A 16,124-nucleotide genomic window follows, 5' to 3' on the forward strand; every position below is an offset into this window, starting at 1 on the left:
TGGTCCTCTTTATTTTCTCACATTAGCTTCCACAGGTATTGGGCTGCTGAGCTAAGGGCAGTTGCTAAAGCAGGAGCTGTCACGAGCTTCCGGTGTGTGACAGTCATAACAGTGACACGAAGATCTATCAAGCATCCCTCTTATTCCATTCACACAGCAGCCATCCCTCCTGACTGGACCATGAGCTGGGATGTCTTTAGGACACTGTGCCCTGGCACCTTTAAGGAGCTGTCTTTCTCTTGCCCTAGAATATAGCCTTGGCAGATGGTACTGTATGTTCTCCATCCTCCAACAGATATATTTCAAGATCTTCCTGTCCTAAGGTATTTTCTAATTCAACAGCTGCAAAAAGTTGCTACGTGAACATCATCAGCTGAATTTTGCTTCTAGGAAGGACTCATTTCTTCTCTTTTAGGATCTTCATGTTTTTTTCCTCCCGTGTTCAGAATTATTGCGGCCTTCAAAGTTATGCAAACAAGAAATATATGGCAGAGGATTAATGTACAAAAATGTACATATAGCTCATGGGAGAGTGTGCATGTTTTGAATAAAATTCTTCTATTGCTCTTCAACTGTGACTGTGTATAGAGTATTCCATTTCTTCCTTAAAGAGGTATACCATTAACAGAATTTCAAGTAAGTATCTTCATGAAGGACGCTACTAAAAATATATTTCCTTTTTATCCAGTACCACTGCCTATTTTTCTTTGAATTTATACAGTTACAAAGTTGATTTTTCTAAGTGCTTTTTAAAAAAACTTAGCACAGATTATTTACACAGCAAACTATTTGTGCCCTGTGCCATAATCCCCCTTTCATTAAAAATATCACATTTTTAATATTTTAATTTTCCTTGTCCATTCTTGCCCATTAGACCAGTACACAGAGAGGTACTCCTGATTTGAAAGGAGTGTGTTTGGCACTGAACGACCTCTACTTTAAAGACTTCTCTTCTAATAGACGTTCGTAATTTGGGCTGAAAGAAAATATTTAATAAATTAGTGTATCAATTGACATTTATGAATTTTCCAAGTATATACTGCAAAATCATCTACATGAACTCAAAGAAAGGCAAAAAAGAAAAAAATATATATAGATGGAAGAACATTCAGGAAATAAATGCATTTGGGCTATGTTCAAGTGTTTTAAATGAGAAAATGAAGTAATTAACTTACTGTAATCAGCAGTGTCTGAGAGCCCCATGTTCTGGTGACTTTTCATTCTCCTTTAGCTGTGACTCTTATTCTTACTTTACTCTGTGACTCTCACCTTCCCCTAATGCCCAATAAAACAAAAGTATGCTCTGAAACATATGATTTTTTTTGAATATAAGTAATTTTTAGAGATTTTGAAAAATCTCAAGCTCAAGAAAATTTTGATCCCTTGGCATGTCTTTAAAAATTTCGGTAAGACTGTGTTGCTTTCCTCACACCAGCCCGCCTTCCCATCTGCTCACACGTAGAAGAACTCAAGTGAAAGGGAGACAAGGAAATGGAGAATAGAGACTTGCCGGGGTGGGATGGTGAGGAGAATCATGGCTTGTTAAAATGGAGGAAGAAAGGGTGATCCATAGACGGTGGAACAGATTCTGTTTTGTTTTCTCTTTTTCTTTTCTTTTTTTTGTCTTTTGGGGCTAATTGAAGATGGATCCGTTTAAAGCTTTATTTCAAGAAGATTTTGTTTAGCTATGAGGATTATGCAAACCCTTCCCAAAGGGGATTGTGGCCTCACTGGTTTTGGAATCTAATTTAGGAAGCTTTCTGGAATGCGAGATTCATCCCTCCCTCCTGCCTTGCTGGTACCCCTCCATCCAGGATCCTGTGGCCTGAATTACCTTGGTGGATAACCCAAGACCTACAATCAGGGTTGAGTTTCATTACTGCCCTCTCATCTCGCTCTTATTTGTACACTTTAATCTCCATATGCTTCCAACGTCTTAAAATACAACAGGACTAGGATGGAAATACTGTGCAGTCGTGGGTCCCTGCATTGCAGTACTTTGTAAGCAGGTGATATTTTCTGGAAGCTCTTCACTCAGCAGTCGATTTCTTCTGCGATTGCTTTTTGAGTCCTGCCACTGACTTGCATGAAGTTGAGAAAAATCACTTCCTCTCCTGGGTGGCAGTTTTCCAGATGCAAAATTAATTATCTACTTGCTTCCATCACGAGGTGTTGTAAGGGTCATCGAGCCTGTGTTTGTGAAACTTGTCACCGTGCTAATCGGAAAGTTGTTCTGTTATCACAGTTTTGTTTTTCTAAAAGTTCGCTTGCTCTCCAGGGTTATTTAAAAAACCGAGCAGACTTTTTGTAACATGTTTGCTCTTCAGGCATTTTTTTTAAGTGCTTCTTATGAAAATGTTAGTTTAGAGAAGAAATGAAAGGATTAGGTAATAGGGGCAGTTACTTCCAGAATCATTTACCATTCATTCATTCAGTACCTAATATGTGCCCGCCCTCTGTTAGGTGCTGAGGATATGAAACTCGGTAGATTACTCCCCTCAGAGCTCTCATAATTCAAAGTAGGTGACCAAGTACTAATTACACAGTAAGAGGGCTGAGGAAAACGCAAGGGAATATCAGGGAGGGTGTACTAATTTCTAATTACTGAAGGATGGCCAAAACGGAGAGTGGAGTTTTCGTGAGAGGGAACTCTATGAAAAAAGACATAGAGATCTCAAAATACACAAAAAGAATCTGATTTGGATTCAACTTAAAAAAATATATAAGCAAATGCCTGTTTAAAATGACATGTGAGACTCCCAGCTGTAACTACATGGTTAAACATGATTCGATACGAACAGATATAATTTCTTCCTCCTTCCAACCTTCTGTCCCTGTGTCCCTCCTTCTTTGAATTTCCAGTATGATTTTATCACTAGGGGCACGGTGTCGTCTCTCTCCCACCCTCTCTCCTTCCTTCTTTTTCTTTTCCCTTCTTCCCCTACCCTCCTTCCCCTTTCCCCCTCTCCTTCTTTCTGAAACTGCAGTCAGATGCTATCACTGGGCATGATGGAATATCTCTGCCACTTTGAATGGAGGTCACCGTCTTCGGGACAGCTCTTTAACAGCAGATTTCCGAAGAAGTGAAACGGCCCTTTTCAGTTATCCTTTCAGCTACAGGCTAGGGTCTGGTCCTCCCTGCATTCTCACTTCTTCCTAATCTGCCTGTTTATTTTAGGTAATGGGACTCCTGACCAACCACGGTGGGGTACCCCATCAGCCCCAGACCGACTATGCGCTCTCGCCTCTCACTGGGGGCCTGGAACCTACCACGACGGTGTCGGCCAGCTGCAGTCAGAGACTAGACCATATGAAGAGCTTGGACAGTCTGCCAACCTCTCAATCTTATTGTCCACCCACCTATAGCACCACGGGCTACAGTATGGACCCTGTCACAGGCTACCAATATGGGCAGTATGGACAAAGTAAGCCTTGGACTTTCTAGGGGGTAATTACTCCTGTAAGGGTGGAACACTTTAACTCTTCGTTGAGAAAGGGGAGCTGCCAGCATGATTAAGCCTTCCATCCTGGTATCAATTTTGTGGCAAAGCCAGCTGGTTTTTCCAGCAAGGGCTTCCCAGTATAATTATTTTCTTAACCAATGTCAGCAACATCTTGCGGTTATTAATTGCTGAGACGTGAAAGCTGATTGCCACTAGGTAAAACACAAGGGTTGGCCAAAATGAAATAACCTCTGGCATTAGAAACACATGTTCTTAATGAGGTCAGCTCAAGGATCATATGGGGTATAATCCCAAGGACACAGAGTTCTGTCAAACTTGTCTTAGGAATAAAAATATTCGTCTCGATCCTTTGATACCTCGGTATTAAATATGACATTGTCAGCCTGTAGCTGATTTTGCCCCTTGCTGTGAATTGTCCCAGCCTGACCTGAAAAGCTGCATGTGTTTCCTTACAGGTGCCTTTCATTATCTCAAGCCAGATATCGCATAAGTGAACTGTCCACTTGGAGCTTAAACTGGCCCTATTTCCGGTCTCCACAGCCTAGACGTGAAGAATCTTCTCAGAAAAAAAAAAAAATCACCCTCTTGAGGGGCAGTCTCGACAGGAGACAAAGGAGAATGATTGATTTTCTTTCTCCAGTAGTTGGTTTCAAATTCTTTTGAACGTGTTGGACAAAAGCAGTGGAGAAAAGGAAGATCCGGAACAATAAAAGACAAATGCAACATTTTAAGGCAATGATTTAACATGGCTACATATCAAATGTCCCAACTCTTTAGTGCTGATGATCAAGGAGCTAAAACATTCCATTTGTGTGCGTGTGCGTGTGTGTGTGTGATTTATCTTGACTGGTTTGGGCAAGCAGAATGTTCTGAAAATATAGTCGGAGAATAAAGTATAACAAGTTTGATGTCCAATGCTGACACTTCTACAACCTTAAAACTGCTCGCTCCATGAAGCAGGAACGGAGGAATCCTTGACTTTTACACACTGGAAATGGATATAAAAATAAATGCCACCATTTTTAGGAAGTTAAGACTAGATGTAAAGGACCTCCCAAATAAATTATTTGTTATCTTATCCTCATCTGTAATTCAGTTGTCAATACATGTCCTGGATGGACACGTCTTGCTAACAGGATATGGGGGAACCAGAAGAAAAGCTTGTTTTCTTTCTCAGTGTGGGAGAGGTGTGTGACATCTGCCCAATGTAGTTTCATTTGGAAGCCAACCTGGGCGGGGGCAGGGCATGGTGGAGAAGTGACGTGCATTCCCACAGCTGCTTATCAGTGTGCAATACTGTGTACCTCATGGATGCCTTGGCATTGGCCAGGGCCATAGAAACAGAATCAGAACTATATTTTTGCAGGTGCTTTATTTTCGCAGCCCATGATTCATTGTGGTAGAATGCAGTGATGTTTGCCATTTGCTGGACACCAATACCCGGCTCGCTCCTTTTGATTAGAGACCATGTTTGAGAATAATGCTTTTAAAATGACTTCGTTTACATTCTTCTCTTTTCTATGAAAGGCAGGGCAACACCAGAAATGTCCATGTGGCTGTCATGTACTTTTAAATTATACAATAATACCTGAAATTGAAAGATGATAGGAAACTGAGGTTTACATACGTTTGTGTGGTGACATTTTAGAATGTCAATAAATTTGTTTTTTGAGATGTTAAGAGGAACAGGAAGGTGGAATGCAGTGTTATTTATTTCTTTCTATTCTTGGAACCATGAACGAGGTAGGCACAAGTACATTCCTTTTAGAGTTAGGAACTATGACGTAGTGAGTTAGTGAGACTAGACATAGTACTGAGTTTAGTTCCTACGTTGGTCTTAGGGGTGGTGGATCAAGAGAAGCGTTACCTTCGTGTTGCAGCCTCAGCCAACAACAATGTGTTGTAAAAATGTCTTTCCTGTAAAAAGTGCAGTAAATATTTACTATTTATAATGAATAAACAGTTATGAAAACTTGCCCAACACTGCTTTTTTGGGGGAACTGGTGAACGCAGTATTAATAAAAACTTGGAAATGGGGAACCAACAAAGCATATACTTCACTTCTAATCTAATGCCTTTTATTTATTTATTTATTTTTAACTAATTTATTTTTTGCGGTATGCGGGCCTCTCACTGTTGTGGCCTCTCCTGTTGCGGAGCACAGGCTCCGGACGCGCAGGCTCAGCGGCCATGGCTCACGGGCCCAGCCACTCCGCGGCACGTGGGATCTTCCCGGACCGGGGCACGAACCTGCGTCCCCTGCATCGGCAGGCGGACTCTCAACCACTGCACCACCAGGGAAGCCCTGTTTTTTTAACTTATTTTTTTAAATATTAAATTTCTTTTATTTCTTTACCTAGAAATAATTCTCCATCAAATATTGGTATATACTTTATCATTATCACAAAAGGTTATTCTGGAATAAGAAGGAAAGACAATCTCAAAATTCATCCACCAATTATCAGGATGTTCCAATGACCAAATCAACCTCATGTTCACCTTGTTCATCTGCATAACTCAGTAATATTAATATAACAAAATTTGCCTCACAACTATATATACATATTTTTAAAATTAATTTTTATTGGCCTTTTAGATTAGACTGTCCCATGGATGAATAAGGTTACACAACCCACACTTGTGTTCTCATGAAGAAGCTTGGTTGAACGTACATTTAAGGATTGAAGCTTGTGTTTTCATAGATGTGGAATCTAGAAAAGCCCCTCAAGCCCACCTTCCTCTCTCCCGGTTCTCTCAGAGCTGTCAGCTCTCTTCACTGTCCCTGGGAAGCGTGTTTTCCCTCAGAGTACTCACTTCCATCTTCAGCGCCGACAGTCATACCCACTGAGGTTTTTATTGAAAGCTCTCATATTTTGTTATTTTGTTTTAGAAGCTTTCTTTACGCTTCATGAAAAGGCATTCCTGCCTATTTTATTCATTCTCCTTCCGCCTCTCCCTTCCTCCTTTTCTCCCGTCCTCTCTCCTCCCTTTCCTCTTCTTTTCCCTCCCTGTGTTCCTTCAACACTTACTTAATGAGAGTCTAAATGTGCCAGGCATGGGGCTTGGCCCTGGCGTTACAGCGGTGATTCTAATGTCGTGGGTAAGACAGAGAAGCACATACATGGCTACAGTAAAGCAAGAGGACACTTGATTGGGGAAATGATCGTGATACTCTTTGAAGGTCTTACTTGCATTACCTCGTTTATTCCTCCCAACATCTTACATGAGGCAGGTGATGTCGTTAGCATACTTCTTTTACGAGAGGTCACCCAACGGCAGAGCTGGGATTTGAACCCAGGGGGTCCAATTTCAGAGCCTGTGAGCTTAAACTCTCTCTGCTTTCCCAGACTGGTATGAGAGAACCTTATAATAAAGGAGTTCCATCTAATTTGTAGCAACTAGTCATGTATGGCTACTTAAATAAGTTATTGAAAGTAAATAAAATTTAAAAGTCAGATCCTAGTTGCACTAGCCACATCCCCAGTGTGCAAAGGTCACATGTGGCCAGAAGCTACCATATTGGGCAGTGATAGAGAACATTCCCATCATCATGGAAAGTTCTATTGTTCAGCACTGATCTAAAGCACCTGAGCTCATCTTTTTTTTTTTTTGCGGTACGCGGGCCTCTCACTGTTGTAGCCTCTCCCGTTGCGGAGCACAGGCTCCGGACGCACAGGCTCAGCGGCCACGGCTCACGGGCCCAGCCACTTTGCGGCATGTGGGATCTTCCTGGACCGGGGCACGAACCCGCGTCCCCTGCATCGGCAGGCGGACTCTCAACCACTGTGCCACCAGGGAAGCCCCAAGTTCATCTTTTAAGAACTCCAAGGACTCGAAGTGCAGTAGATAAAAATGTCCAAATTCTTTCAATGCCTTAAGGTCTTTTTAGCAATACACTCATCCTTCTAGTCAAATATGTTGCCCCTTTTCTGACAATTATCTATTCCAAAAATAAGAAGAGGAAAGGAAGGTAATCCTTACTGAGTTTTTACTCTTGTTATCTTGCTTAATCTTCACAAAATCCTGTGAGCTGGACATTATTAGCCCCAATTTACAGATAAATAGACTGAGGTCCAGAGTTGTTCATTAGTTTGGGCAAGGTCACACCCTGTCAGAAATAGCAGAAGCAGGCTTTGACTTCTGTTCAGCCTGACGGTGGAGCTCATTACTTTACCTCTGCAAATCCTCTTTGTGGTACTCACTTCATTATGTCAACCTGTCCTCACGCCAAACTCAAGTTGAAAGCAGGCATTTAAAAGAAAAATCATTCACTCTCAACACATGAGAGAAATGCTACCAGGATGTGGGATTACTCAGTAGAAACTGATCTTACATATCACTTTCCCTCCCCTCCTGATCTCAGAACTTGCCATGTGTGGCTCATACCTCTTTTTGATATACTTCTTTATACTCTTCTCTTATTTCTACCTGTCTCTGAGATCTGTTGCTCTGATCATATTTCTTACGTTGAAACTCTCTGTAGATCATTTTTTCGCCTGACTTTCTTTTGGGTATCTAATCCATCTCCAGGGGAGTGGGGATCTGACTTCCCCAGTCCTAACCCTAGTCGGGGTCCCTACTCTAATCCCCTGGAACAGGCAGCCCTCAGGGCTTTGAACTCTTTGGCATTCAACTGTGTTCAAACCTGATTGTGTGTGAAGGGGTTCCCTTTTGTTCGTGTACGTATAGAATTTAATTTGAAAACTTTAAACGTAAAAACTGAAAATGAGAGCTTAAAATTATTAAATAGTGGGTGTACGAATGTCAGCTGCTGAGTCATACCTTGACAGCAATTTTCCTAGAAATAGGTATATTTTACATCTGTGATGGAAACAAACATATTGATTTAGGATTTTAACTAGCCCAGTTTGGAAATGCGTTTTCACACACACTTGGATACTTGGGGAGCTGTTCCATGTTAGGAGGGATCTTCATTAGCACTGGCAAATGGAACCAGTGTAATGGACCAGGTCCCTGGCTTATGGTTGTGAGTTTAGAAAGAGACTTAAATGGGGGAGGGATGGATTAATTAATGCCCTTTGTGTGGACATGCCATGGAAGAATCCCTCCACAAACTACATAATTGCCACATGGAACCAGAACCGAGATCTCTATAGAAGGAAATCTATTTGGGGGGTGAAGAGTAGGGCCTCAACCTTTCTGAGTAAATGATGTTTTGGTGTTTAATCACTTATGGGTAAGGAGAGCTGGTGTCAAACATCAAGAAGGAGAACAAGTGACAAGTGGCAGTATTTATGCAAAGAGATCCAGAGACGAGCCTCAGCCCTGGACAAGGACTCGTGGATTTGGAATCAGTGTTAGATGATACATGAGACTATGGGAATAAAGGACGCAATTTAGGGTTGTTGCCAAATGCCAGTGATAGACGTTAGTTCTGTCTTTTTCATAGACCTACTCTTTGGTATTGCTGACCATTGCAACCCAAGTATCTAGTCCCACGTGTGACCCAAAATGAGTACTCAGTGCCTGCCTGTTGAATGAGTAAATGAGTGAAGAGTGACTCAAACTGTCCTAACGTGCTCTTCTGAAGAAGGAACTCAACCTGAAGGGTGTGTGAATTGTAGTTGGAAGGGAATAAGATGAAGCAAGTGTTTGGAGGGACTGGCTTTATCCAGGAAAATGAGCAGCTTTTAAAACGTTTTCTATGTAAGTAAGGGAAGTAAGGAAGAACACAGACATACGTATTGGCAGGTGGGTGAGGAGGCCATGAAGTTGCACGAGGCCACCTCTGCTGCCTCTGTTTTCTCTGGAGCTGAGCGCAACGGAAGGGGACAAGCATTTAAAATGGCCTCAGGGGAGCAGTGAGGGATTTGTCTTGGCACACGGAGAGGCTGTGGAGCAGCCTTGAGCACCCGGGAGAGGGCAGGAAGACTTCTTGTAGCTGTGCTTCCTGGCTCACGCAAAGGGATTGAGTGGACTGGAGACTGCATTGATTCTTGAGGGGGGATTTGCAGTGTCACCAGCTAGGTGCGAGTGGTGGAAAGGCTACTGGAGGGGATGGAAGGGGCTGAGTCTTGCAGGACCTTGAAGGCCATTGTAAGAGTTTCCTCCTAAGCACCTATGAGGCTGCTAGACTAAGGTTTTAAAGGAGGGAGAAACACAACCTGACACACACTGTTGGAAAGATCATTTTGGAGAGCTGCAGTTTGGTGCTGGGGACAAGAACCGAGGTAGGATTCACTGCACACCAGAGAAGAGATGACATCATCTCTGCCTAGGGATTCAAGAGAGATGTTGAAAATGGACCCCAAGCTCCCGGACTTGACAGAGTTACAAAGGGTAGGGGACATTCTTCTGAGACAACCCTCTTCCCACGACTTTACATCGTCACATCCTTAAGAATGATATATTGCTCTGAAAGTAATTTTCTGAAGGCAGTGTAGCCTAATGCTATAGATTTTAAGGACTCTAGACCTAGGTTTTAAATTCTCCATGGGCAGTTTAAAAATTTGTACTACCTGATAAGTCATCTAATTTCTCTAAACTAATTTGAAATACTGTAAAGAAAGAAAAATGGTGATGGTTTCCTTATTGGACTCTCTTGAGGGTTAAATGTTATCTTGCATATGCCTGGGTAAAGGTGGGCAATCAATAAATTTTAGCTATTAATATTATTATTTAATCACATTGGTCATAACGTGCAGACTGTAAAACGTACTCCTGGGCTTTTAAACTTGCACATTAACCTATCCCAGTTACTAAAATAATGGAGGAATTATTTTTAATGACCATGAATGGAGAAGTCAAAAAATAGCTCTTTTATGTGAATATAATTTATTGAGCAGATGTATTTATAGTTTCTTTTTTTCTTTGCCATACATAGTCATAGTTTTTAAATGATTCTCTCTTACCCCGGAGAGTTCCCAAAATAATGGGATTGAAGTCACAAACAAAATAATAACCTGACCTCTGCTCCAAAGAATCCTTACTGATGATGGCTTGTTTATCAAGGCAACTTTTGTCATGGAAACAGGTACGTTTCTAAGACGCAGAGGAAGTACAGTAAGGGTCAGTCTGAGGCAGTGGTCTCCAACACCCCACCCCCTGTGCTGACACACAGAGGAATGTCTCACTGCGAGACCGATTCCTAACAGTGTATGACGGCACTGGGGGAGCAGTTACTGGGGATATCAGGAACTTTTTGGAGAGGACCACTTCTAGTTCTCTTTGGTTTGGATTTTATAGGAATGTGTATTTGTAGGGGGAGAAAGTGTGAGTAGATTTTTGCAGGCACAAGTCCGGGGGCTTTTAACCTCATGGTCCAGGGCAGGAGGTGGTCTAGTGTTTGACTACCTAAATGGTGATTCCTATATGTCTTCTTTGCTGAAAGAGGCCCAACTTCGTTCAGTTTTCTTGCAGTCATGTCCTCGGATCAGTTGAAACCAGTGAAATCCAGGGTGTAGATGGGGAGGGAAGGAAGAACTGTGTTCCAGCACCCTCTTGAAGATGAGAGTGAGGCAGATACTCAATATTATGCTAACAATTAGAATGTGAATTGGGAGTCATTGAGAACTGAGTTCCAACCCTTTTATTCATTTATTTGGTAAACACCTTTTTGAGAATCTTCTGCTAGCCAGAAATTGTTTTAGTGTCTTTGATGTTTTGTTCAACAAATAGACTTGGTTCCTGACTTTGGACGCTCATGTAGGGAAGATAGATCTACATGAGTAAAGAAGCAAACGTATAATTAGAAATAGTGCTGAATGTTGGAAAGGAACAGAATGAGATGCAAAGAGAGATTCATGGGACCTACCTAGATTGAGTCTTTAAGGAAGGTCTGACAGGGAATGAGAAAAAATGAGTCTTGGGAAGTGAACAGAGAAGTTTTCTAAGCAGAAGGAATAGAATGTGTGATGGCCTGGATCTGAGAAAGAGCTTTGCTTGTTTGAGGTACTGAAATTACGTCCTTGCATCTGTTTTGCAGAGGCGGACTGTGGCATAAGATGAGGCTGGCCTGGGCTGGGTCATGCCCGGCCCCCTGTAGGCCACAGTAAGGAGCTTGGATTTGATTCTCTATGCAAGGGGAAGTGACTGAGGACTTTCAAGCAGAGGAGGGACATTATCTAATTTCCTTCCTCCGTGAAGGTTGTGTTGGAGGGAGACAGGAGTGGAAATCCTGGGCAGTAACTTGATGAGACTTGACCTGCATGTGTCTTCCTGGAGGGAGGATGGCTGTGGAATCACTCAGATGTGGATCCTCATTCAATCTCCTATGATTATTTACTTATGCTCTCCAGGCAGTGCTTTCTCTGAGCTGCCATTTTCAAAATTAAGTGAGTAATAATTCATAGGGTGGTGAGATTAACTGAGTTAATTTTATGTGTCTTAACACAGGTTTGGTGCATATTGTGAACTTCAAGAAACATTCATTTTTCTTTCCCTCCCCACTGGGAGTAGATAAAGGACCTGATACTCTCCTTCTTTTTTTAAATTAAAAAAATATTATTTATTTATTTTTGGCTGTGCTGGGTCTTCATTGTTGCGCACGGGCTCTGTCTAGTTGCCGCGAGCGGGGGCTACTCTTCGTTGTGGTGCGCAGGCTTCTCATTGCGGTGTCTTCTCTTGTTGCGCAGCACAGGCTCTAGGCACGCAGGCTTCAGTAGTTGTGGTGCACGGGCTCAGTAGCTGTGGCTTGTGGGCTCTAGAGTGCAGGCTCAGTAGCTGTGGTGCATGTAATGGGTTAGTTGCTGCGCGGCATGTGGGATCTTCCCGGACCAGGGCTCGAACCCGTGGCCCCTGCATTGGCAGGTGGATTCTTAACCACTGTGCCACCAGGGAAACACTGATCTCTACTTCTTAATGAAGACGTGTGTGCTGCATAGAGGCCAATGGGTTGGTGAAAGTAAGACAGACAAGAGATGTTAATCCTTGCCCTATGGGGTCTATTATAAGGGTAGTGATGTCTGTTAGTATTTACTTCACAACATTAAAAATTCTGTTTTCATTGTAAAAATACTAAACGTCCATTAAAGAAAAATTAGAAACCATAGAAAACTAGAAAGATTAAAACAAACAAACAAAAACTCATCTAAAGAGACACAACCCAAACATAACCACGGTTAATAGTTTGGTTTTCTTAGCCTCTTTGCACCGAGGATAACACAGCAGACAATGTCTGCTTGTTAGCGGTGCTGAAAGAAAGACGAGCTATTCGTGAAAAGTTTAAAAAATTTTGGACAAAGGATACTATATAAATATAGTGCACTGTTGTTTCATTGTCACTTTCAAAATGATTGTAAAGATTTAAATATTGGGCTTCCCTGGTGGCGCAGTGGTTGAGAGTCTGCCTGCCAATGCAGGGGACACGGGTTTGTGACCCGGTTCAGGAAGATCCCACATGCTGCGGAGCGGCTGGGCCCGTGAGCCATGGCCGCTGAGCCTGTGCGTCCGGAGCCTGTGCTCCGCAACGGGAGAGGCCACAGCAGTGAGAGGCCCGCGTACCGCAAAAAAAAAAAAAAAAAAAGTTTTAAATATTGGGGTCCTCTTTTGGACTGATCAGCGTTTCAGGGCCTCAAGCATTTCCCCAATATTAGGGAAAAGAAGACATCTTGAGGGAGGTAACTTTGATATCTCATAAATTATTATCCTAGCAGCTAAATGGATCTTATGCCTTGTAAGTAATTTATTACATTTAAGAAAACGTGTTGACTATGGCAACCTGAGGATATGATGCCCTATTGCTGAAGAGATGAATTGGAATTAATTCATTATTCTAATGATAAGCAATTAAATTGTATTTCTGACAGCTGGTAACTGGAAGATTTTCACGCACAAAAAAGGAATTGGCTGAGTTACTACACACACACAGCATCATATAAATCCCCATTGTCTAAGTGACCAATCTCACGCCACAGGAAATCAGCACTTGGGCATAAATGTCTTTCAGTCTTTGGAAATACACTGTATATTATCCAGTTACTCAGTCTGTGTCATGAAATATGAAAATAGTTCAGGAAAGACACATCCCCCTTGACCTTTGCAGAATGATTTAATAAAGTTAGCTTGATACAAAAATATGAAGGCGTAATTGCTGATAAAAGCAGAATTGTGGCTTCCTTCTTTCAGATCCTCCTTTCTTTGGAAACACTTCACGGGCTTTATTAACTCTTTAACGTTTTTGTAATTGGTGGCATTTGTCCCTGAGGCCATATTACTAGCCCTGGAGTTGGGTACCATCGGAGCAGGGATTCTGCATCTCCTAGGTTTTCATCCCCTTTCAGCACTCGTCTTGATATCTTTGTCTGTATAATTAGGCAGATATGTTTTCAATTCATCCCTTTTACTGCTATCTTGATTGATGTTTTATGGGATAAATTTTCAGTTGGTGGCCTCCTCCACTTACAGAGGTGCCAACATTGGCTTCTGCATCCACTTAGGACTCTATCAGTTCCATCTGCAGGTGTAACTGAATATGGTCCTTCACTTTCCCAAGGAAGGCTGGACTTCCTGGGTTTTCTAACTGAAGGCTCTATCACCCCATCCTTTTATTCACTGTTGTTTATTTATTTTATGGTGTTATTCTGATTTGAAATGAAATATAGAAAAAATGTGGAGACTACAAAGACGTTTAAAAGAAAACTTCCTTGTGGTTTTAGAACTATCATCACAATGGCAGCCATCAGCTGACGTGATTTCTTCCCAGAGGCCTCTCCGACCTCTCGAACTAGTCACCCGTTCCCTCTCAATAACGTTATGCAGCTTATTTTCATCAGAGGGCACGTCATTACCTGATATTTTCTTGCTCACTTATTGTGTTAATTGTGACAGTAGGGATCTTGTCTGTCCTACTTAATGGTACTTCTCCTGCGCCTATAATGGCCTGGGATATATTTGGTCCTCAATAAATATTTGCCTAATTTAATGAATGAACTGACTTATATTTTAAAACACATCTTTTTTTTCCCTCTTAAACATCTAAAAATACTAAAAAGTTCTATCGTAATTACTAGGTTTATGTTTTTCTTTACATCAGCACTTCTTCTGATATTGTGTCAGCCAGGACAACACTGCCATAACAAACAGCCTCCAATCTTAGTGGCTTAAGACAATGAAGATTTACTTCTAACTTTCTCTACATGTCCAATGAGCTCTGCCCATCGTGGTCACTCAGGAACCCTGGCTGATGGAGGTTTTATCTTTGCACATGCTTTCAGCAAGGCTGGGACAGCAGAAGGGAATAGATGAGTTGAACATTGGCTCTTAAAACTTCTGCCCAGGCAAGACACATTTTATATCTGTTCACATTTTATTGACCAAAGCAAGCCACACAGCCTAACGTCCAAAAAGGTGGAGGATATGCATTCCCACCTTGTGCTTAGAAAGAGATCTAGAATTATTCTGACTAGAGCTCTTGTGATGACTATGTGGGTTAATAGCACACTTGGTAAATGATGAAAAGTAATTCTGTTTCTTAACCTAGATTCCCAGTCCTTCTCTCCAGCCTCTCCACTACTAACATGCTCTGGAAATTCATGCTCAAAATTTTCTCTTCATATGAAAATATATGTGGTGTGTATATGGATGTATGCATACATCCCTTTTTTGGTACTCAAATAAGAATATTCAATAACACTCTTCTGTCTTTTATTCTTGATTGTTGGATTATTTCTACATAATATATTTTAAAAAAAACCTTTCTCTATATACCATATAGCTCTCCTGCATTAGTGGCCATTATGTACCACTAATACATATGGCTGTATGTACCATACTTTACTTAACCACTTCCTTTTTGATGGTAGGGTGTTTCCAACCTCCTCCTTTGACAGCAATGCTAACAGCACACTTCGATGAAGCTGCTGTGGTGTAGTGTAATAAGAACCAACCTGGCTTGGCTTCGGAAAGATCTAGTTTGTAATCCTAAATCCCCCTGATTAGCTGAATAGGCAACTCATCCAAGCCTCATAAGTCTTGGTTTTCTCAGCTATGAAATGGAGATATTAACACATCCCTTACGGCACTGTCATGAGAAATAAATGGGGTAATTTTCCTGTAACCTAATGGCCTTTCAATAAAAATTTGTGGGCGAGTGTTCCAAGTCACTGAGCTTGAACTGAAGGGATTATTCGTACTGAATCCTACTATAATAGTAGGTAACAGTTAGTGAGCACTCCAATGGATAGATGCCGTGGAGATTCTCTCATTTTTTCTCTATTCTATTGTATAAAACCTGAATTTTTAAGAACAGAAAGGAAACTGCGATTTATTAATTTTAAGATCTTAAATTTCCAAGACACACAAGTACAAATAGAGGTTCGGACATTAACATGCAAAATGACACCATCCTCAAGATCCTTGAGTACACACAGAAATAACCATGGAAGGGGTGGTCGTGACTGGGCCCTTCAGTCCTTTTAATATTATGTATCTCATATAATTTATAAATTGCTATAAAGAAAGAGAACAAGGCAGAAAAGGGTCAGTGAGGGAAAGTCTAGCATTAGGTTATGACCTCAGGATTTTTCTCTACTGACTTCCTATGTCCTAACTGAAAATAGGTACAATGTTAACTATCCTGTTATGGTAAATCATTACCTACTGGAAAGTTAAATGAGATGCAGGTGAGCAAAAGATAAAACACTGTTTTCTGATACAAGCATTCATTACATTTTTCTTACAAACTGTCTCTCTTACACGGCT

The 16,124-nt window shown here is 41.5% G+C and overlaps 1 protein-coding gene across 3 annotated transcripts in view; it reads left to right on the plus strand.

The window, feature by feature from the left end:
* The window catches only part of PAX3 (paired box 3), a 95,936-nt gene extending 90,545 nt beyond the window's left edge, over positions 1-5,391 (plus strand). For 2 of the 3 annotated variants that reach the window (XM_030837377.2, XM_030837461.2), the window contains exons 8-9: positions 3,179-3,425; positions 3,920-5,391. In XM_030837377.2, the coding sequence (XP_030693237.1) occupies positions 3,179-3,425; positions 3,920-3,954 (282 nt within the window). In that variant the 3' untranslated portion in view covers positions 3,955-5,391. The remainder of the gene's footprint in view (positions 1-3,178; positions 3,426-3,919) is intronic. The other variant, XM_030837538.2, reaches the window with a different exon arrangement.
* Positions 5,392-16,124: the final 10,733 nt, after the last annotated feature.

The sequence above is a fragment of the Globicephala melas genome, chromosome 7 (genome assembly GCF_963455315.2).
Source record: "Globicephala melas chromosome 7, mGloMel1.2, whole genome shotgun sequence".
Taxonomy (NCBI): Eukaryota; Metazoa; Chordata; class Mammalia; order Artiodactyla; family Delphinidae; genus Globicephala; species Globicephala melas.